The sequence below is a fragment of the Euwallacea similis genome, chromosome 12 (genome assembly GCF_039881205.1).
Source record: "Euwallacea similis isolate ESF13 chromosome 12, ESF131.1, whole genome shotgun sequence".
Classification (NCBI taxonomy): domain Eukaryota; kingdom Metazoa; phylum Arthropoda; class Insecta; order Coleoptera; family Curculionidae; genus Euwallacea; species Euwallacea similis.
In genome coordinates, this window is record NC_089620.1 from 2,347,746 (window position 1) to 2,372,291 (window position 24,546).

General features: G+C 34.4%; 3 protein-coding genes across 4 annotated transcripts in view; 1 reads left to right on the forward strand and 2 right to left on the reverse strand.

Annotated features, from left to right (window-relative positions):
• Positions 1 to 9,351: 9,351 nt before the first annotated feature.
• On the reverse strand, positions 9,352 to 11,466 carry LOC136412354 (transmembrane protein 64). 2 transcript variants are annotated; one of them, XM_066395411.1, is made up of 4 exons: positions 11,037 to 11,466; positions 10,489 to 10,658; positions 10,252 to 10,413; positions 9,352 to 10,087 (listed from the first exon to the last, which is right to left on the reverse strand). In XM_066395411.1, the coding sequence occupies exons 1-4, from the start codon at positions 11,356 to 11,358 to the stop codon at positions 9,968 to 9,970; spliced, it is 774 nt and encodes a 257-aa protein (XP_066251508.1). In that variant the 5' UTR covers positions 11,359 to 11,466; the 3' UTR covers positions 9,352 to 9,967. The 2 variants fall into 2 exon arrangements, with proteins under 2 accessions (XP_066251508.1, XP_066251507.1); XM_066395410.1 differs by having other exon boundaries at positions 9,359 to 10,087; positions 10,489 to 10,691; positions 11,037 to 11,451.
• Positions 11,467 to 13,910: 2,444 nt separating this feature from the next.
• LOC136412732 (putative odorant receptor 92a) lies at positions 13,911 to 16,484 on the forward strand. Its single transcript, XM_066395901.1, has 6 exons — positions 13,911 to 14,175; positions 14,231 to 14,408; positions 14,465 to 14,564; positions 15,098 to 15,199; positions 16,185 to 16,340; positions 16,398 to 16,484. Exons 1-6 carry the CDS (start codon positions 13,911 to 13,913, stop codon positions 16,482 to 16,484), a joined length of 888 nt encoding a protein of 295 aa, XP_066251998.1.
• A 2,410-nt stretch (positions 16,485 to 18,894) lies between these two features.
• Positions 18,895 to 24,546, reverse strand: part of vex (somatomedin B and thrombospondin type 1 domain containing protein vexed) — a 140,685-nt gene continuing 135,033 nt past the window's right edge. The window contains exon 5 of the mRNA XM_066395880.1: positions 18,895 to 22,844. Coding sequence (XP_066251977.1) covers positions 22,630 to 22,844 — 215 coding nt within the window. The 3' untranslated portion in view covers positions 18,895 to 22,629. The remainder of the gene's footprint in view (positions 22,845 to 24,546) is intronic.

The window sequence follows — 24,546 nt, forward strand, 5'->3', positions numbered from 1 at the left end:
GTGTAGTTGTGAAATCAAAATGAAATCCATTTGGTCACTGGTTTTAATCACGAAAAGTTCGGTCATATTATAAATATACTGTGTGTCCACGGATGGACTTCGCTATACTCGTAAAAACTTTTATTTTCAGTTCTTCGAAAAAAAGTCATTCTTCATAATTTCTTTTGCTTGTTGTATAATTACGATTCACGTTGAGAAACTTTGATTTTGATGTACAGGGTGCGCAAAAAATTTAAAATGTTGATTTTCCAAATTAAAAATTGAAAATGTAATAAAGATCATGATTAATCGAGTTCGTTTTTGCATTATTGCTAGAGGAGGCAATACTGATTATTAAATTTGAAAAAACCTATAATTTTTTCTCAAATTTTCATTTACCTTACTTTTAATTTTCAGAGAAATTTACACTTTGTTATTTTTTTTTTAATTTTCGAATTTGATTCGACAATTTGTTTTCTATAATAAAACGCTTTTGTATAAAATGCGTTTTATCTTGAAATAAGTCTTTTCAAGTATAATATTGTTCTGTCGTAATTACTGAGTAATTCCATATAAGTTTGGTTGTGTGTATATATGTATATTGCAAAAAAACGTCTTTTTGCGTTTCGATAATGAGTCAATTTCCAACCTTAACGTTAACAATACTTACAAAAAAATCCACCCATAAGAAAGAAAAATGCGTAAGATTGGTAGCAGAGACCCAACAGATAATATCCATCCGAAATAGATATATCGAATGGATACCATAAGTGATAAGTATAGTCTCTGTACAAAGACGTTTTGTTAAATTTTGTGTTCCATTTTTCATATGTGGGGTTTAAATAACTCAATGTGGGAGAAATTGTCATCATGTTCACGAAAATGTACAACAAGATGGCGAATAAGCGAAATTTCCAAGTCCCTCGGAGGATGTACAAGTTTTCTTCAAGGAATTCTCGTATTGGGAGCCTGAAAAATTAGAATTCGTGTGTGTACATTTTAGATAACTTTCATTGAACTGAGAACTAAGTTAACTCTTTATAGGATCCGAAGCGCTCATGACTGTTAAAGATACGCGTTTCGGACCCTGACATAAGTAAAATTGCATCTTTTCCCTGCTTTTATGTCGAAACAGTATCGAAATGAACCTCATTTTGATACCGTTTCTTGTACTTTGCTCTTTCATGATGGTGGTAATTTTGCTCAATCAAAAAAAATAAGATGCACGATTCGTAAAGCACATTGTCGCACTCGTCGTTTCCCTCCTCGTTTCTTAAACTGCGACTAATGCGATAATGTACTGCTTTATGGAACTTGTACCTTAATGTACTATTTCCTCGTAATTCCGGGAATATTTTTCTCGTTGTTCATGAATTGAAATCTTAAAGTCAGCGAACTTTCTATTAAGTGTGACGTCAATAGATCGACTTCATGCAATCACATAAACCACGAAAGAGATAACATTTCAGTGAACTATTCTAGTCTAGCCAGTGTACCTTTCAGATTTCTGAAACTCCAATTGATGTCCTCCTGAATGTGACATATGTTCATAATCAAAGTGGGAAAAACTTAATTGAATTTTTCTTACATATTTCAACACTTGCTCATAATCTGCTTTGATAACGTGCCATCTAAGGACCCTGAAAAGTGTATTGCATATAGATGTGATGGGCACCTACCTAAATACCATTGTCTTACCTAATTCCCTGATTTGTTTTTCTTAAATTTCAAATATAACTGCGTATTACCTATTGACTATAACAGATAGATATTACTTGATAAATAAACTGTATTTGTACCAGTGAAGAACGTAAGAATGACTCACGATGATAAGTTAGTAACTAGAATATACAGGGTGTTTCGGAATAGATGGTAAAAATTTTAATGGGTGAATCCTGAGCCAAATTTAAAAGAGTTCATATAAAGACACGTCCAAAAATGCTTCGTCTTCGATCTACAGGGTGTTAAACAACACTTTTTTTCTTTTTTTTATTACTTGTTTATTGTACCTGAGTAGATGGTACTAGTCAATTTACGAGTAGGTAGTACTTTCTCGAGTCACACAATCGAATTACAACCAATAATAGGAAATGGCCAATTTTCAAAAATCCCCCGTGTATCAGAAACAAACGAACATAGCCTGACTTTCTTTGGACCAATAGATTAAGCCTCAAAACCCAGATCGCATCATAACATTTACTTACTTTAATACTTCTTGTCTATCACTGTTTGCCTTATATTTTACAATACCAAAGAAGAAACTTCCTCGTGTTGTAAATTGATAAAAATTTTATAAAAATAGCCAAGAGGTAGGTAGGTGTATACAGGATGTTTCAGTTTTAACCTGCGTAATTTTAATAGCTTATTGAATGTCCAAAAATAATGTTAGTGTGCTATATAAACCAACGTCCAATAAGACTTTCTTTAGCAGATACAGGGGGTTCAAATTTAATTTAAAATGTGGAAAGTGTTAAATTTTTCAAAAAGGGCTAGAGATTCTTTAACGAAATTTTGGAAGTATCGACAATTATAAACGACGCATATGCTTTACTGGGAATAAATATTTTTTAATTTTCCCAGTGGCGCGCCTACCTCCATTTTAGAGGATACTTTTTCAGAAAAAGTGGTACGCTACTGGCTTTTCTGAAAATAAAAATTATTCTTGAATTCCTCGTTCAATTCTGAGGAAATAGTCTTCAGAGAAATAGTTTTTTAAGAGTAAAGATAAGTAAAATGTGGTGGATCGTTTTCCTTTGCATTTAAAATTTCCAGTAAAGTATTGGTATTATAACGTTCTGATTATAAATTTAGGACATGCATTAAAATTACTTTAATTTTTTTAGTTGGTAACGGGGATCAGATGGAAAAATCTCAATAGAGACTATTTCCCCAGAATTGATCGAGGAATTCAAGAATAATTTTTATTTTCAGAAAAGCCAGTAGCGTACCATTTTTTCTGAAAAAATATCCCCTAAAATATAGGTAGGCACTTCAATTTGCACTCCCTATATCTGCTAAAGGAAACCTTATTGGATGTTGATTTTTATAGTGCAAATTGAGATTATTTTTGGATATTCAATACGCTATTAGAGTGATGCGGCTTACAACTGAAACACTCTGCATAGTGGTAAATAGGTGTATAATTCTATAATTGTGGCTTTTACCCCGATGGTAACACACCATTTCGATTGTCAAGTACTTACCTGTTCAGCCCTAGGCTATGCATAAATATTATTCCCAATGTTAATATATTATTAGCATTAAGTTTCCCATTTTCGCCCGAAATAAGCGATTTGGACTCAAACACTACAGACAAGCTGAGTAATGTAAAATGAGGAATGGCGATTATATAATACAAGATCCGCAACCAGCACGTCTCAGGAGGAATCAACAAGAAAAATCGCATTATACCGTAGTGAAAATCAAAATAGTCATACGACATAATTACTATCTGGCAGACGATGCTAATGAAAACTAAACGGAAAGTTGAGTCACGGCATTTAAATACATTGAAGCTCACATATTTTATTTAATGATTTTTTAAGCGTGTTCATGAAATCTAAAAACCTGTCATTATCAAAAACATCATTCCTCCAATTTAGGCGATTTAGGTCCGAATTATTAATTTGCTGTTGACTTGAATTCAAGCTACTTTCTGTGTAAAAAGAAGTTGACCAATGTCCACACTGTAATTTCGGTCGACTATTTAAATTAGCTTGTAGTTAAGAAATGAATAATTTGGCTCTATGAGAAGAAAGTTATAGGGGTGGGCATTGATGAAGTTCTATTGGTTATTGGCTCATTTCCATTTCTTCATATTCGGATCCGTTGCGACTGCTTTAGCGCACTTCTAGCAGTATAATTATAAGCGATATTACCGTACTAGTGACTAAATTGTAGGCACATCCTAAAAATCATTGTTTTGACATTTAAGAGGCTTTGTTTTTTTGGTATTATAAATGCCAAATTTCAGAAAATGATGATCCAAAATTTGAGTTTTTCTTCGAACACCTTTAAGAGTGATTGGAATTTTTGTAATTTTAATACAATATATGCTTGAATTCCGAACTGCACAACTTTGCCTCAATTTAAGCGATCGTTCATGGTTGCCGAGATCTCCATGGTTGAACTCCAAAAATTAACACCCTGTATATACAGTGGCGGCCATATAGATAGGACATTTAAACTTCAACAAAGTAGATGTATTATCAAAACATCTTTCGTAAAGGTATCAAGATGTTGATTTATTAAAAGGAAAATACTTTTGCAATATATTTTACAATTTCTGTAAATGTCATATTTCAGCAAAAATGAAAACAAATATTATTCTAGACAAATAAATAAGACTGATTTCACGGTACAGACTCGCTTAGCTTTTGACACTGTTCTTGAGGTATTGCATACTAAATCCGTTGGATTTCTTCGTACAATTCACATGGATTTGTTATATTTTTATTCCCGAACGCCTCTTTTACGTCCCACCGCAAATTTTCTATAGGATTTAGATCCGGACTACAGGCAAACCATTTAATAACACAAATTTAATTTTCTATCAACCAATTTTTTACAATTTTTACGATGTACTTAGGGTCGTTGTCATGTTGAAATTATTCCCTATTGTTTGTTAATTATAAATTACCAAACAATAGGGAAATTTTCCTCCGAATACGGTACTTACCACCTTGCCGAGCCTTGGTGTAGATGAAGAAATTCTTAAGCTAACACCACTCAGTTTCTGCTGTTATCTATTTTTCTCGAAAACGGTTGCTCATAGCGACATGACTAAGGTGTGCCTTTTTTAGGCACAAACTATAGGCCAATACACTATTCCATTAAAAAATGAATTAAAGTAACGCAGAAAAAAGTAGCAAGCAATCAAATGAGTAACATAAACCGTATGCTGCGCCCTCTATGAATAAACCTAAAATCGCTAGTAAATATGAATTCTCCATCCCGAAAAACCCCCGAGTAGTAAATTTCAAGACATTTTCCCGTTCGGTTTAATAATTATGGCTAAAAATTCATTTTCAAAATTCAACTTGAACACCCCGTAGCTCTGTAACTATCAACTTTTGGATTAAGGTATATATGGTTAAACCGTCATATTGTGATCTCAAGAATCTACGATACCTCTGTGTTAAGGACTTTAGGTTATTGTTTCTTGACGTAGTTTGCTTAGTTAATTTATTTGTACTTTCATCCCTTAAGTTACGCCCATGTGTATCGACACTTATTTGGAGGATTCCATCTGGGCGCCAGACAACCGTATCCATCAGGCCATATCGAAGGGCTCTTTATGGCTGGGAAATACGCTACTAGTCAAAGGAAGCTTTCTAAATTGGACCATTGCCGCGATCCGCAGTTCGGCGGATCTGCAATGCTTCAATGAAAGCGACTTGTATAGGTATTTGCCAGATGGCGGCGATTTATGACCTTAGGCGCGACCATTGCCCGTAAGGGCTTCTGGTATTGGTGCGCCCCTGGTTGGAGTTCCTCGGGTTTAGTACTTAAGGGATGATCGCAGTAATTTTGCTCTCTTTGACTGGTGCTCGCTCCAGACATGTGATCGTAAACGTAGTTCGTAATCTTCCCAACTAAGCAAACTCCCACTTCATACTTAGACCAATACTTTGTCATTATATAAGTGAAAATTAATACAGTCCACTTTCGAAAACCAAATTGTTGTTTTCGTGGTTTCGTTTATCGAAGGAACCTCAACACTCTGTGTACACAGAATATTGGGACACCCTGTATTTATCAAAAACTATCAACTTTTGAATAAGACATATTTTTTCCAAACGTCACCATTTAGCGTGTAGATTTTGGTTATTAATTAATCACCCTGTACAGTGTTCATATGCTTTGAAGTAAATTTTTAATTACTTTTGTAATGTTTAGGTAAGCTTACACATATTCCATCAAGTAACTATTAGAGGTAAATTACAGAGAAGGGTCATATAGAGACCTAGGTAGTAAAAATTGATGTTCGGACAGTTATTGGGCCACGCTCAATAAGTACCTAACGTAAGGACTGTACTTAAGTATATAATAATTTATATAAGGAGAAATTGCCTCCTAAAACATAAATGCTGACATTCAAGGGGTAATTCCAAGGTATAGATTGCATAGTAATTAACTTAAAGGCGGCTTTATGGAGACTCTAATATTAACTCAACTCTGGGCCTTCTTAATAATCAATAGAAAAAATCGTCAAAGCTGAACTTGGAGCAAACGCAGCTCTTGACATCGCGTTGAAAATAATTCCTAATCATTATAGTTTCTGCTTCCAGTGCGCTCAGATTATATCCTTGAATTACTACTGATTGATATTGATCGGTGGATAAATACATACTGACCTTATCGGCCACTTACTAGGAAAGCCTTCAAAATGCAATCAAACCTGATATAAGACTTTGGATGAAAATTTATGAGGCTCACTGCATAAATGACACAGTTTTCAAGCGGACTAAAATTATCTTAAACATTTGTTTTGAGAATATGTGCACCATGCCGCAAACAACATCCAGAGAAATTTCAAAAGCCCTTGAGACAAGTGTGTTATTTTCCCATGTATGCATGAAACACCCCGAAGAAGTTTTTAACTCTCACCAGTTGAATTCATCTCCAGTGGATCCTAAATAAGTGAGAAACGTCACGTAAATGATGCTGAGTTAGGAGCTGCAGCAAGTTTTTAGAGAACCGCCCTCTATTCGTCTGTTATTGAACTCCGGCAAGTGATGAGTCAATTAAGCCATGCGCAGCAGGCCCGGTATGAACGTGAAGACCTGTGTTACAAGTCGATTTATGAATTCACTGTAGTGGGTATATTATACAAATCAAAGTCTCCGTTTTATTGAATGAGGTCAAAAGGAAACTCAAAAGTGCTGGATATAAGTCTACCATCTTCCTATCCATGTGTGACCAAGCGGGGCACTCTTAGTCCGATTCCCGGGTCTTTTATACAATACGCAATAAAGCTACTACCGGATTAGCAAAAAGGGCCATGTTTTCTGTTGGTGATAATTCTTCGATAAACATCTTTAAAAAAAAATTCCAAGGATATTTTTATGCAGTCGAATGTAAAGGAATGTGATAGCTTCGCATATTGCCCCTTGCAACTCATGTATAATTTGTTAGAGGGCTGTATCACTAGAATTTGGAATTCGAGCAAATTGTGAATTACTGAATGAATAGTTATTGGCATATAGAATGGCAATATAATTATTTCATTAATTAAAAGCTATAATGGATAGTATCATTATGTAGATAATATGTAGTTATTGGAATTTCGATAGAAGAATATCTACGTATTTCATAATTAGTGTTGTTACGTAACTGTTTTCAGAGTAACTATTGTACGTGCAATATGGGCTTCATTGTATATACAGTGGCGACAAAAAGTATTTGCACACCGCGATTTTTGCGATTCCTAAGTTTATTGTTGTCAATAAAAAAAAACACTTTACACATAAAGAGTATATTAAATAATTATATGGTCTCTGTCAACCAAAAGTTTATACAAATTGAATATTAGTGGAAAAAAAAAGAAATGATTAAAACCGCTTGGAATAAAGTATTTGCACACTGCAACTGGCTTGAATTTTTAAGGCTTACAAAGCTTTAATATTTAGTAAAAAGTCCATTTGTATCAATTATCGCTTGTAAGCGTCTTGGCATAGAATGGACCAATATTTGTATATAGTTGCAATCAATTCTTTCCCATTCTTCAGCTAATATGTCTTTAATTTGATCGCGTCCTGAAATTGTATGTTTCCTGATTCTTTGATCTAAATGGTGCCATAAGTTTTCAATTATATTAATGTCAGGAGATTGTGGTGGTGTATGCAATTGTCTGCCAACATTATATAATAGCCATTCCTTGGTTTTTTTGGCAGTATGTTTAGGATCATTGTCCTGTTGGAATATATATTTATTTTCAATGCCCATTTTGACAGCACTTTGCCTTAAGTTATTTCGGAGTATGTTGATGTAACTTGTCGCGTTTAAATTCCCTTCTATTGGAACAAGCATACCCACCCCATGGTAGGAAACACAGCCCCACACCATAATATGTCCACCACCATGTTTCACTGAAACTCGAACATTTTGTTTCTTTAATTCTTCATTGCGTTTTCGCCAGATTGTTTTCCTACCATCTGAACCAAACAAATTGAACTTGCTCTCGTCTGAAAAGATGACATTTTCCCAAAAAGTTATCGGCTTGCTGATATATTCCTTTGCAAAGGCCAGGCGCTTTTTCCGGTTTGCTTCACTGATGTATGGTTTTCTCCGAGGAACTCTACCATAGAGGCCTTCCGAATTCAAAGAATTTCTTATGGTTCTTTCACTAACCTGGACTCCAGTACTAGTTCGGACCATATTTGCTAAGGTTGATGCGCTTATGGTAGAATTTTTGAGAGCTTCATTTTTTATTTTCCTCTGTGTTCTCAAATTAAGCTTCCGTGGACGTCCTTTGCGAATCTTATTTTCGGTTGTACCTCGCTCCTCATATCTTTTGATAATATATCGGACAGTGGAAAAGTTTAACTGAAGGTATTTCCCTGATTTCTAAGTAAAATCACGTTTGCTCTTGTACCAGCATTTAGTTCTCTTGTTTTCACCATGTTTGCGAACTGAATTATTTTTAAAACTACCTATAAGTTATTTGAAACATCGAGAAATATTTTAGTGATATCGATGGAAAAAAAGAAATTTTTAATACACCAATAAACAGATAAAGAAATCCGAGCAGTTGCAGTGTGCAAATACTTTATTCCAAGCGGTTTTAATCATTTCTTTTTTTTTCCCACTAATATTAAATTTGTATAAACTTTTGGTTGACAGAGACCATATAATTATTTAATATACTCTTTATATGTAAAGTGTTTTTTTTTTATTGACAACAATAAACTTAGAAATCGCGAAAATCGCGGTGTGCAAATATTTTTTGCCACCACTGTACCTATCCGACATATCCTATACCTGCACAATGGGGGGTTTTGTAAATTAAGTAAAGATTTATTTATTAATTATCTACTTGCCGTTGTGACAAATTTGTTGATATCGTTCGGTGACTGTATTTTTTTACCTGCCCCATTTAATTCATAGAAAAATAATTTGAAAGTGTTTTAGGACTGCAGCTTAAGTTTTATTGCAAATAAGCCATCAACATGATTTCAATTTCTTATAACTAGCGATATATAAAAAACTCCAGTTCTACCCCAAGGAAGAACGTGCTTGAGCGGTGTTCAAGAGAAGTAATAAAGTGTGACACATTATGATTCATAACTAATTTTATTGAATTAAAAAAAAATAAGAAACCTTATCATATGCTTATTAGGAAACAGATCTCTGACTTAGCCATGGAATATTTGGTCGCCGTGTAGTAACTCTATAATTGAACATATCTTTCATCTTAGATGTGTGAAAAATGCACCTTTATTTACTATTTGGTAATAAGCACATACCTTTTAAATAAATGTAAATGCCAAATCCATATTATATACAAATATTAAATGAAAACGCAATTTAATGGGTACCAATTGGGGATAAAACTATGTATTGTACTCAGCGAAAACGCAAATTTGATGCCTTCGTCTAAGCAGTAAATATGCCAGTCGAAGGGAGCTGTATCAATGCAGCAGCAAATTGTACAATCCTTCAATTCGATTAATATAGAATATAATATAATAAAAAGATATAACATAATACATACTAATGTTCGACTTCTCATTGACATCATAAAGCGTGCCTGCATTAATGAAAACCTTGAGTCTATTTATTGTCATAAAACTAAAATAGGTAATAAGGGATGTTTGTACTAGAAAATGAATATGCATCAAGTTCCAACATCTACCACTGCTTCTCATTTCTGTGTCCTTTATTAAAAATTCTAGAGATTTATTAAAAATACATTCTTACACTTTGTATGTGGTTCTTTTACTGGCGAACCCTTTTTTGGTCGATACTGAAACCCTGACTAGATTTATCACACTAGAGAGTAGGAAGATGACTTAGTGGAAGCGTTTTCAGCCGCAGCTAATACTTTGAGTAATTCACTTCGGGCTTTACTTCCTATCCACCAAATTAATGCTACTCCACAAAATAACTGGAAAATATAAAAACATTGCACTAATTATGTGTAATGGGCATAAAGAAAGTCTTAGTTTTTTACAGAAACAAAGAATTAATACAATTCCATCACTTTCCAAAAAATGTTAATTTCAATGCAGATATTTGATGTCCTGAACATTTTTTCTGGTGTGTTCTTACCTGAACAGCAGCAAAAAAGTATGTGGTAGAGGATATATGATTATTTTCTAAAACATCTTGCATAGATCGGAGAGTGGACCCAACATAAACAGCTACAAATTGCGCTGGGAAGAGCCCAATGAGTGATGCTACATGGTATATTTTGGCACTAACATTACTCAACTACAAGAATAGAAAAAATTGTTATCTGACATTTCCCATCAGTGTAACTGGTCAATACAACTGTAATATACTTACAGCAAATATGGTGTTCTGCAGCCCAAAAGGGATAGGTGTTAGTCGTGAGCAGAAAACAATCTTAAAGCATAAAGGTCCAGAGATTACTTGCATTATAGCTGTTGCCATATCATTACGAGTTAACTTAAATATGGAAGGATGATGTCCTAACAATTTCAATAAATTGTGGGCTACAAACAGTCCTACATTAGCTCCACACACCACTGAAATTAAATAGATGAGATAAGTATATCTTGTAAAATGCTGGGTGATTCTACAGAGTGGTTTGACAGCAAAACAGAATATTTGATATGTAATGGCAACAAATTCTATAACCAAACAAGACAATTAAGTATATGATAAGAATGACCAGTAACATAATATATATCTTATGTATGAGTGGTATATCTTTACATTATATACTTATTTCCCACTGCTTTAGAGTTCCTAATAGATAAATCATAAACTTTCTTTCAAGGTGAATTCTTATTGAATATTAAAATATCTTAATTCCACGTAAAATAAAGGCACTTGCAAAAGATGCTCACCAAATATACTAATATACCTACCCAACAACAACCCACGTGTAACTCCAAACAAATATCCTGAGGCTAAGACTAAAACTATATACCCAATGCTTATGGGTAACGACACAATTACAAATAATACACATATAGTGGCTGCTACAATGAAACTATCCTGTTTCTCCAGCCACAGAAGAATGAGCTTAATATAAGCTTTGCAAAGTACTAGGACAAACACTATTACCACAATCGTAAAAACTATTGCCAGTAGCCGTCCAATTGAAAGGAAATACAAGGAAGAACGCAATCTGAAGCATCTTTGTTTGGAAGTGTCACACAAACTCTCATAATCATGAGATAGTTTCATTTTGGGGTTCAAAATGAATATTTGTGGTGGCTTTTCAATGGTTTGTCATGATGACACTATTCAATTATATGCTTAGAAGTTGAAGCATTGATTAATGATAAATTGCTAGGAGGAGGTTATCGAATTCATGGCCTAATCTAGATTATGATTGTGTAGTAGCGAAATACTTTTAAAAATCTTTAATTTAAGTAATAAATAGATAGGTGATGCTGATGTAAACAAAAAGCAAAACAAACTACATAACCTCAAACTATAGCAAATTTTAAAAAGCCTTAAATCATGTAATTTGGCAACCGAGACACAAGCAATGAAGTGGCAACCAGGGATGTAATGCCGGTGTTCCTGCTTATCATCTTCAGACCTTTATGCTGTCAGTTATATTATATTAGCCGCCACGACAATTGGTTCGAAAAGCCCAGCAAATGTAAACGAATCTACCTTATGCGTTAAAATTGGTGCTAAAATTGAGAATTTTACGCATCAAATCCTTTTCATTATTCATTTATTTTTATTTATTGCGGGGTGCCGCACACTTGACGGAATATTGGACTTTTTTTGAGAACCTTTCAGAGAATTTTCTATGAAAATTTGGTCGCGTAGGGCAATCAAAGTACTCTACTCGTACATTTCTAAAATATTTTAAAAGTTTTAAAAGACATTACACCGCTACTATGGGAAAATAGTAGCAATTTTAAGATTTAAATAGGGCGCCCGATATATTATTAAATTTTTTCATTTTCTTCAAAATATCATCACACATTGTATATGTATATACCTGAATGTAAATGAACTTAATTTTTCCCTAACATCAATTAACCTAAATATTTTCTTTTCAAATCCAGGAAACCCAAAATTTTCTTGCTATTATTCAAACAGTAGCTTGAGAATCGCTTGAACTAGATTTATTAGTGGTGGGGGACGGGGACTGGAAAAGTAAGCACGACGGCGGCGCATGGCGCATGGGTATTTTGTTTTGGATTCGCCCTGTCTTGCAGTCTTGTCCTCTGTCTGTTCCCTTCCCAGGTTTTATTTATGTTAATTTGGTTGTGATAAAATAAAATAATTTACGTTTGATAATTTGTGAAAAAAAAAATTCGAATTTTCGACTTTTTTGCTCATCAGGAATTTCCCACAATGGATACGAATTATTTTCGCCTACATATGTACCTATAAATTACTAAATATTTTGGGTTATCGGAGGTATAACGCATTCACAATATACAATAATCAATTACCTCTTCAACTCTATAATTTTTGTTATTTTCGAGTCATATGTGACATGAATCATTAAATATTTCGTGACTTCAAGCCATGATTAAATGTCTGTTTCGAAATATTATCCCTCTTCTTTCTCTTAGAGTCAAACTTACAGGATCATCCCCCAATTCGACACAAACCACTGAACCGCATCATGCCTCATAGTGCTGACCATGATGATTTCTTTACATTTCAGTTCAAAATTTTAAAGTACTTACTGATGATCCCTCCTGAAAAGTTAATCCTGAAAATCCCATATTGGATTGTGGCATTACCCCATTTTACTTTAATTAGTATGTCGGCATTCATGGAAGGCACAAATCTCATTTTAGTGGGCGGAAATCAAAATTTTAGCTCGAATGTCCTTAATTTCGGAATAGTGATTCTACATGTAATGGCTTTAAACAGGTAATGATCGATTTCATTATTAAAACTTATCTATCACTATGTAACTGTGACTATGTAACAACATAAATTCAAAAAATTGAGAGGATTTATTTAACTATTCTTTTGTCTGTTTTTCTCTCCGTTTCTGTAAGGTCTTTATTTAATTTAGAGTAATTCGTCTCATTTTTGTTACTTTCAAGGCACTCTTTGCAAAAACAGGATTTTTCATATTTTCACGTTAACACGTGATGCATCATCATCACAATCTGAAGAGAAATCTGAATTAAAAAGTGGCAAAATCCAACATAAGAAAAATCCAGATTGATGATGGTTGCCGGAAATTGAAACGTGGGATTCCAATATGCCATTGCCGCGTTGTAAAATAGGAAGAGTTGCGATAAAGAAGAGTCAATAATTTTTAATTGCCTCGAAAATTGAGAAAAAATTTAAAATGTTTTTCCAAAATTTCAGTCTTTTTCGCATATCTTCGAAAATCATCGATTTTTAAAATTTTTAAACGGAATATTGCCAAATTGTCACTGTTCCTTATTAAAATCCTTTGTCGTGGCTTAACTGGTCAACTAGCCAACTCTTTATTAAACAATAAAAAATGATGTACTAAATTTAATTAAAATATATTTAACGGTTTTTGGGCCCTGGGAAACTGAATAAATTCAATACTATTTTAGGGTCATCAGATTCCTCTTTATTTACGAAGATTACGGAAAAGTGTTGGTTAAAATCAGACGCATCGGTCGCAAATTCTCTCATTTCGATGAGGCGTTTCTTACGCCCCAAAAAGATTTTCAGCTTCTGAAAATGTGCGAGGTTAATTAAGGGTCGCTTAATTAATGATAGTGAGTTCAATTATTTTTAGGCTGCCTATAAAGAATCATTATGAAATCACCATGCTGGGAACAAGAATTCGTTGCCAAAGAATCATAAAAACGTATTTGATCTTTGTTCCTTTGAACTTGTTAGTGGCGTATGTTATGAATTATCTATCTTCTCCTGTGGAAAAATGGAACCCTTCTCTAAACAAAACCTCATTGTACAGAGAATATCCCTATCCATTGTGGTACCCGTTTGATACTTCATTGTCTGATGGATACTACTGGTGCGGTTTTCTCTATCAGCCCTACGCGTTTTACTTTCTCATTAACGGATTCTTTTGTAAGTAAAATTCTCTATTTTCATTCTGGGTCGCTAACAATCAGAGAATCTCCAGGTGTGGATTGGTTGTGCATCTGCACGATAATCCACTTGACCAGCTTTGTTGATGTGCTGCGCCATGCTTTCGATAGTGTTGATAAAAACGTCGATCAAAGCCTGAATGAGGATGAACACTTGAAAGTGAAGGAAAAGCGACTAATAATATGCATAGACCAACTGAAAGACATATACGAGTGAGCAACATTTAATTAACGTTTTTGTCGCGTTAGTTTGTGTTATTTTGCCATAGATGTGCCTCAGGGCTCAACAAAGTCTTTTCATCTCAACTCCTCATTCAGGAGCTCTGTATGACTGGGGTCGTTTGTTGTTGTTTGTATAGAGTCACTTCGGTAAGTGTTCGTTAAGTCTTAGTGATTAATCAGGGGTGATGAAGAAAAAATCAATTTAAATCAATAGGCGATGCATTTGACCATATTTATTCTATCTATATCGCTGTGCTAGAACAATAGAGGTTAAAGAATTATGTTTTAAGGAAATTGGACTTTAGTACGTAGTAGCTATTAGTATATTAACTGAGCAAAGTGCTCTATTATCGCTCGAAAAAATGTTTTTCCAGACCGGGAACTTTTTGCGCTTAAAAGGATATTTCTCGAGAGCCGCTATTCTTTGCGCTGCGAAAAGAATATTTCTCGAGAGCGACAATTCTTTGCGCTGCGAAAAATATATTTCTCGAGAGCGACAACTTTTTGCACTTGAAAGGAACATGTACTCGTATTTTCTAGACACATCCATGTTCGAGTCACTTCAGCTTATTTCTATCTTTTTTGTCAGAGTTGGTTATTATTTTTCGACCTATATAAAAATGAATCGTAAATAATTGATGTAACCAACATTCTTTATTGAACAAAGTTTATTAATCTAGGAAAAGGAAGCAGTTGAAGCTGGATACTTATCCTCGATGGTGGCTGCAGCTTTCGTAGAGCTATTTACAGTCTCTTGGTTCAATCAAGGATTCACTTTGGAAGTATATTTGCCTAGAGTGTCATACAATGAGCGGCTGAATTATGGAATAAATTCTATATAAAATGCTCATAATTAGATGTTTGTAGCAATTTACGATCGCAATGGTCGAAATTTTAAAAAGAAGGGCTCAAAGAGGAATTGGTGAATTGTGATTGTTCGAATGTTATGAACAATAATTCAGATACATTTTTTCTTTCGGTAAATCAACGAGTTGAAATCATGTAATAATGAATGTCGAAAACGCCACTTGAATTGTCAGCAATTGACCTTTTAAATCGCACATGTGAATTACCCTCCGAGTGTTTTCCGATTGGTCGAAAGCAGTAAGTCGAGATTGCGAATAAGACTTGAAAATATCCATTATGTCAAAACTGTAAAAATTAGATATTTACGGTAATTTATGATAAGGAAGATCAAAAGTAAAGGAATAAGGAGTCAAAGAAGAATTGGTGTATCATAATTTCTCAAATTATGAGCAGTAATACAAATAAAGTTTTTTTTTGTCCAGTGAATGAGTTAAGATAATGGGACAATACAGCTAGTTCTAATAGGTTCTTTGAAGGGGAAAATTCAAGAACGGTGCCACGGTGCTCCTCAGAAATTTTATTTTGTAATATATGCAAATTTGAAAACATTTTATACCTTTTCAACAGTTTTTCATGGATATCTCCGGAAGTATTTGAAATTTTTCTAATCTTAAAGCAGATGCTAAATGAGCATTAAATTATGCAACTTTTCTTTAATTTAATTGACTTCCTATCTCTCGTAGTTTCCGAGATCTCTACGCCTGAGCTCTGAAAATTGGCACCTTCTATTTTGATTTTGAGTCAAAAAGTTCGTAATTAAAAATAAAAATTATCTAGCCTGAGCAATTTTCTCAAAATCTTTTACATACCTACCTGATTTTATGTCGAATTGAAACCATTATTAGCCGCTCACTGTATCTTCATGAAAAATTAGTGTACAGAAGTATATGTCTCTTATAGATCTTTAGGTTACTACCCACAATTTATGAATTAGATTGGTTGAACTACAACGTTAAAATGAGAAAAATACTTGTTTTTCTCATAGCTCGTGTTCAGAAACCTTTTTACTTCACTATGGGTTTGGGTTTCGCGTTGGATATGACGGTTTTTATAACTGTAAGATGGAGCCTAAAATCAATCACTACGAGAATTTATCGGTTTCTCATTTTTCAGATGATCAAAACCTCCTATTCTTTTTACGCGTTAATAACACAGTCAGAAGTCAGAAGCACCCAAGTCGGTCAAAGTTTCGATAATTGAAAGTGCTGCTCTTGTAGAAGCTAAAATTATCTGAAAAAGACTTTTTGCTAACAACACAGGCTGCACCTACCTGTCTGGTTTAAATAGCACATGAACATATTGGTATATCGACAGTATTCAACACATTGCAAGAACAGTACCTATCCAATAAATTCACCATTAATATGATCGTTATTTTATTATTAATTAAATGCTATAAATGACTTGCGACTGAATTCTAATCGTGTTATCCCAAGATCAACAACGGCAGTCTTCATAAAGCGGCGAGCCGATCCATTTGTTGCGGAGGTTGTTGCGGAGAAGCCGAAAAGCAATTAAAGTTGAACTCCCCTTAAATTGTCGACAATGCAAGAACGAAGTAACGATAACAATAATAATTAATATTTTTTCTTAATTAAAGTCAAAATATTTTGTCCGGTGTTTCATTTAAAATTCTTGAATTTACATGATTTTTTTGTAGATCTGGCAACACTGTTCGTCATGACACTGTTTGAAGTATAAACTAGAAAGCGTTATCCTGAAATCAATACTTTCAATAAAAAGATTTTTTGATTATGCATAACTCATGCAAATTTCAAAGTTCCAATGGAGATAAGGGGGAATAAAAAATGGCCCCGATATAAAATCACGAACTTCGATATTATGATGTCCAATTCCGAAAACTTTTTCATCTCTTCACCGATGATTTCACTACCTTTTTATAATGGTAAGGCGTATTTCATATACCCATTTGCGATAAGAAAGAGGTATTTAAGATGCACTTTCTTACATAAATTATTTTATAACTGTGAATTTGCCTTTAACGAATTCCAGAAAGTTTGTTTAATATCGCCAATTATTGTCGTGCTGCCACGGGGCCTTATAAAACTAACTTTAGGGTTTTGCCTCAAAGGGTTTTCAAGAGACAAAAAATTATTTATTGTGTTTATCCCACGTTCCAAAGATCAATACTATTGAGGTCAGAATTTTCTTTAAGTACCATTATTACACTTAAACACAAAAGTTCTACTTCCTATGGCGGGTGGCGGATACAGGCGGGTTGGAAATCGAGCGGAATGATCTTCTTCGGTCGGCTTCCCACGGCGCATAAGTTGTCGCAGAATTTTAGGGAATGTTCGATTCCATTTAGCGTTCGTGCTTACTTTTTGAAGAGCGTGCCATTGTGCCACTATATGTGTTATACAGGGCGATTCAAAATTCAGTACAAAGAATTTTCAGGCGTATTTTTGAGGTCAAAATAAGACTTTTTTCCTATAAACGTGGGTCCGCAAATGCTTAGTTTTCGATATGCAGTATGTTAAAATATTGCCATTATTAAAATTTATAATAGGCTACTACTATGCAGTTTGACAGTACTATGCATTTTCTGTCGATTTTGTTGAAATATAAGACTTTTAAGGTCGATGCAGGCAGAAAACGGGTTATTACAAAAAAAAACATTTATAGAAACTTAACAATAACGGGATTGAAACTTTGAAATTTTAAAAACCAGATGAAACGTATTAACGTTCAGCTAAATCAAATTGTCAATAAATTTGACAGAAAAAGCGTAGGACTGTCAAACTACGCGGTCATGGCCTTCTACGAATCTTGATAATGGCAATTCTGTTAGGACTTGTTCACTCAACAAATCTGTCGATGACTGTTTGTTTTTTCTTGTTTAATTTTGTTTATGCGTAAGTCTAGGTTTAATCAAGTAATCGAATACCCTTTAATGGTACGCAGTTAGCGTCAATCGTCTTTGAAACTTATTTTCTAATAATGTGTAGGTTTTGTCTAGGGAGATAGACTGAGATTATGCACCTTTACTTCAAACTCAGTTACCCTGAGAGAATTATTAATTATGCTTTTGCTTATGTTAGTTCGCGTTTAAATTCAAGCATAGATTCACTCACGCGTTAGTCTCGAATATAACGCGCTCACGATTAAGAAGATGTAACATCTAAGCCTGCACACGCCAGCTCTTCCCGAAAGTAGTTTTGCTCGTGTTTCCTCGATTATCAAACTTCTTCTAATAGTTCCATCATGGAGTTCTCGACATCGATAAACCTTAATGAGTAGCGAAGGTTACTGGTTAATTTGCACGAAACAGTTCTCTCTCTGAGACTGAAAACTCGGAGTGGCCCGATCATAAGATATCCAGTCCAAAATCGGCCTTAGGTGCCACTTTATGGAAGTACCACATTTTGATCGGGGGGAAGGATCGGATATTTCGCACCTTTACCCTCAAAGTACATTTGGTCGGTCCGAGCAAACGCTTTATCACCCAGTATATCGAAAACTGAGCATTTGCGGACTCACGTTTATAGAAAAGAGTTTTATTTTAATCTAAAAGAGCCTCTAAATTCTTCGTGCAGAACTTTGGGATCATCCTGTATGTATGGATTGGGCAGGAGTTATAAAAAAACCGTTATACTTTCAAATTTAGTTATAATTAATAAGGAAAATTTCATACAACAAATACGCAATTTGATCAATACTTTGATATGTGTTGACAAAATAGAGATTATCGAAACTATCGAAAAAAATACTTTAGCATATTATGTACACCGTCAGTTAGTAAAAACATTAATTACAGTTAACGCTACACAGTAACAAGATCAGTTTACTAGTTTTCCTTTGTTAAGACGACAACATTTAGGTTAACAATATTATGGAAAAAAACCATGTGCGAAAATTAAGTCATTTTGCATAGAAAAATTCCAATAACTACTTGTATGATAATGTAACCAGGTTGCTGCATTGTGAAAAGATTTATCAAATCTAGCTACCACACAGTCTACTAAATATCTTTGCATTTTATTTCCTAACACTATCATTTAAATGGTACATTTATTTATAAATATTCGGTTAGTAAATACAAAACTAGTTTCTGATTAATGCAAAAATTAATAGGGGTTGTAAAAACCTCAGCCTACTTAGTTCTCAAAATCTCAAAATTTGCCTTGAACATGAGTTGTGATGGATTTTCAGAGGCTCATCCAACACTTGGAGTTACTTTGACGCCGCTAATTTAAGTAGGCACTTAAAACTATAATCGAACTCAAACAACGTTAGTTAATAAGCAAATATAAAAGTATAAAATCGCGAACATACTCAAAACAAGACAACTCTATAAGCACGTGATAATGGGCACGTCCCTATGTGTATCCCATTTTCATATTTTTCAATTCAATCAATATGGGGATTTGAAACTATGTGTGGTTTAATTTTAGACTCAACATAGGGGAAGGTGGTGCACGGTGGAACGGTGAGGATAGCGAGACATTAATTTTTTTTTTCCTATTTTAAGTTCTTATTTCAGTTCTCTTTTGTTCTTTGAAATTTTTGCTAAGCGCGTGCTCGCTATCCATCCAAAACTCAATTTCGTACGTTCTTGCTTGGAGGATAATGCAGATCGCGTATGACAAATTTTGAGGATGATAACAGTTTTTTTTTAAAGTTTGATACGTCCCTATTTTGCTCTATTTAGTGATAAAATATACATTTTCGTTACCTCTTAGTAAAAGATCGTTTTTAGAAAAAATTATCAACCAGGAATAAAAAATTTTGATCTGTGAATGTACACAGAAACACAGGCTCAAATGACACATAATGAGGTGCTCATCATCTTACTTGTTCTCACTGTACTTGCTACAGAATTGCATTAATCTGCCCTGTTTTTCCTATGATCCCTAAGATGCCAAGACCTAAGGAACATCTCAGGAAAATGCGGAACACTTTTGGATAATTCATGGCTAAAGCGATACATCTTGTCACAACCCACAATATGTCTCTAAGGAAAATGGTCAGCGGCTCTGGAATAGCTCATCGATCTCTACATCGCTACGTGTAGGAAGCAAAATTAAAAAATTCGCACTCAACTAAAAATTTCTCCTTATGATGTTCATAACATGTTCACTCCAGCCCAAGAAAAGGGACTTGCCTTAATTGAGCGTTCATAAGCCCGAATTATACAAGGTGTTATTTAAATACGTGGCCGAACTTTTAAGGGAGATTCTTTGCCTGGTTCTAAGAGGAAAAGTTTATATGAACATAAGCCCGATAATGCTTCGCTTTCAAGGTACAGCGTGTCAAACTTTAAAAAAAAATCATTTTTTGGTAAAAATCTTAATAATCCTTTAGCCGATTTTGTTGAAATTTGGTATTTACTTATTGTTAAATGTTTTTTTACTAAAAAAAATTACGTACCATTTATTTAGGTAAGCACTTTAATAAAGCGTTTTTCTTTTTAATTGTTCTTAAATTTGCGGTGTTACCCTTGTGCACGCCACTAGCAAAATGAAAAAAAAAACAATTTCTAGCTTAAAAGGTTTCTCGTACTACATTAAAAATTGTCACCAAGTGTCAACGTCATATTAGTTAGGGTCTTCTTGTTATTTAGATTTTTTTTAATATGCAATGATTTAAAAAAAAAGAAGTTTGACACCCTGTATTTTGGAAACGAAACATTACCAGGCCTGTGTTTATATAAGCTTTCCGTCTTAGAATCACTCAAAGAATCACCTCTTGAAGTTTGGCCACGTACTTAAATAACATCCTGTACAATATATCCAGATTTCTATCCAGATATTTTTCAATAGGCATAACGTTTTTTTTTTTTTTGAACTTATTCTAGAAAACATTTTAAAGAGATTTCCTGAACCTGCTCATCACTCGAGTGATTTCAATTTGGATGAAAGAGGCCTGACAAAAAACCAAAGAAAGTTGTAGCGTAAAAGAGATCAAAACGATTAAATTTGTGCACGAGCGGTGAAAGAGGGGAACTTTTCACTTTATTGGTTTACCATTTCAGTGACGGGAACCTTTATTCCACTCGTTATGGATTTTCCAAGCAAGAACTTTAATCAACACATGACCACTGGAGCATGTAATATCTGGTTTCAAGAAATCCAGGATTTTTCTTTTGCCCCAAATATTTTTACTGATACCAACTTTGCCTCCTTCTCTACATAGATATACGTACTCAGTATCCCCCTTAGCATGATATACAGATATACGTATTGAGGGGACTCGAACCTCTTGCGTCTTCCGAGTCATTGTCATCTGGTGTAGAAGTAGAAGACTAAGCACAGGCTTGGTCTTGCACTTGGAAACTGCGTCCAAATCTGTGGAAGAAGGACCTGGACCTAGCAAATTGCCAAAACTATTCCGAAGATTCCCGAAAGCTTATCCTAAGCCAAACTTATCTGGACCCCTACGTGGTAAAATTACTGTATTAATGGACACGCTAGAAAAAGATCTAATCGCCGAAAACGTCGAGAATATGAAAGCTAAAGAATTTTCAAAGGAACATGCAAAGGCCAGAAGCAGAGCCAAGGAAAATATATTTTTCACATGGACCGTATGGCTGTAATTACTCATCAGATAATGGAATTGACTCTGAAGCAAAGAGAAAGTTTACAAAGTTGCTTTTTGATATTGTTTATGTGTTGATACAATGATTCATGAGATGAAGAATCCTTCAGTAATTTGGTAAAGTGAGTTGTTGATGAAGAATCATCCACCATTTATATACCATACCATTTACGTCGTAAAATAATTAAAGAAAACGATGATAAAAACGACTACGAAATATTACACCTTAGAAAAAGTGAAAAAGTTAACTACTTGCACCAATCGAGATGAAAACCAAGCGATGGAGCGGATGTAAATGTTTGGCATTGTGAAATAAATGTGAAATAATCTTTAAATTTCCGCAATTTTTTATTTGCCTTATTGTACCCTTCAAGTAGCGCACAATGAGACAAAATCATAATTTCCAAAAACGCCAACTTGTTCACGATGGAAATAATTTTTTAACTCAATGACTACAGACATCTTTTATATTTGACCTCGGAATTGTGTGAATTCTAATTTTTTGTTTTAAAACGAAGAAAAACGCGGAGGATTTAACATTTTCGTCTCACTGTGGACTGCCTTCCCCTACAAAAATATTCAGTATCGAACAAACAAACCTATTTTGCACATTAATTTGACCTGTAAACATAGATGTGAATGAAAACCAGACGAGAAATGCACCTGATGGATCAATTAATTATACTTTATCCAGTTCCCTTATTCAATCCCACCGCGCTTTACTATTTATATTTTTTCACAACGGTTTATATCAGGCGCGAATTTGTTTGTAAAATTGACTGTTCATTTAAACGAAAATGAACCAGGTGCTGGCGTCTTTGCATGTCCTGTCTTCGCATGTTCTGTCGGGTTCAGCACTTGCCCTGAGCCATTTTCCATGGCAGTGGGGGGCAGATAAGGCAGACCATCTGGTGATCCGACCTGCAACGCCGTGTCCTTGACATCTCCATCCAAGACTTTCATGGAGGGCTTCAGATTCACATCGCACGCAGACCCGTTCACCTGGAAAGATTCATTGGTTCAGTTCTGTGTTAGTCGAGATTTTTTTGTCCATAAGACGAAGGAAAATTCTCATGTTATGAAGGGCCTAGTTCTAATTTAATTCCGACATAAATCTGGTATATTCGTCTTTTCTGCGAGCATGATTTATCGAAGCCGTTTTTAACGGGACCTCCTCCTTCGCAAAATCTGCATTGAAATACCCTCGTCTTCTATAATGTTCTGCTAACACGAAAAAGATGTATTATTGGCATTTATGCAAAAAAAAGAGTTTTCCGCATCGTCAGTAGACTTTCGGAATTCGTTGTGGTGTTACCAGATGGAGGCGACATTTTCCAGGACTTGGGTTTAATGTTTACTGCATCGATTTCGTCAGCGGTTTATGCTAGAAATGTCGGATATTTTTGTCAGAAAGTGTTCAATTTTTTGGACTATTTTCCGCGATATTTCAGAGAATATTAAAGGTGCCCAAAATTTTAATTTTGCTTGATTGGTCAAACGGGAATGTTCAAGGTTGTCTTAAACAGGAATTTCGGATTTTTATTTTACTGAGGACGTCTTTTATGCCTGAAAGATTAATGTATCAATTACGCATATTTACCATCTATATTTACCGTACATTTATCATCGAAGCCAAAATCTATACCAAATTGATTTGGAAACGCGTTATTCGCCCCACGAACCCCGAAACCCCTTACAGCCCACCCAATACTTTTCTTCGATAAATTTAACACAAGAACTTCACCTCTCTCCAAATACCCAACCTGTGGCCCTTTTAAATTTCGACGTAAATAAGAAATACGTTGCTATCGCAATAATAGTAATATGACATAAACGAATTTCTTATGTATAATATATTCGTTCATATGACTTATACATATACGAGCTATATTTTTCGCGCTGATTTGAAAAACCGTCACACCCTATAGCCATTTACGCAACTAGTTAGAGAATGCATACTTTTATGCAACGAGTGGCATTTTTCCTGGCGATCGAAGCGAGATCCCGTCATAAGGCATGAGTTACACAAAATAACACTTTCTGTTTTACATTTGATTTCTAGTTTGTTTGGCTATGTATATGATGGCGAAATCAGAATAATAATATAAAAATTTGAAGATATTCAAGCTGGACCTTGTATTTATACAACTGCAGCAATCGTTGTTGTTCCTGATCGCATGTGTTAACCGAGTTATGAAATGAAGGCACCTGCTTTCACTATATAACTAGTTGCGAGATTAAACTCGTTCGGCACCAATTTGGATTACAAAAAGCATTACTTTATTTATCAATATTTTGTTTCTGGCGCATTTCCATATTTTACAACAAATTGTCAAGTGCTTCGCCTACACGAAATCAAATTTCGACAATGCAATACTATAACAATGAAAAAATGAATATCTTAGTTGTTTATCGCAGTTGTTTCTGTAATGCGAGGAGTAGAAATACGTTGGAAGAATATCATAACTTGTACCAAGAGAGAAAATTTCCCACTTTAAAAAGTTCCGCTTAAACGTAACCACTGGATAGGAAATTACGGCCCAATATTGTGGCAAACTCGTTCTCCCGATATCACGCCAATGGATTTTTCTACTTGGGGAATTATTAAGGAGCAAGTTTTCCAATTCGTGTCAGAAAATATTGATACAAATAAATAAAATTACAGTTGAGAAAAACTTTTAAATAATAAAAGGGAATGGGGCGA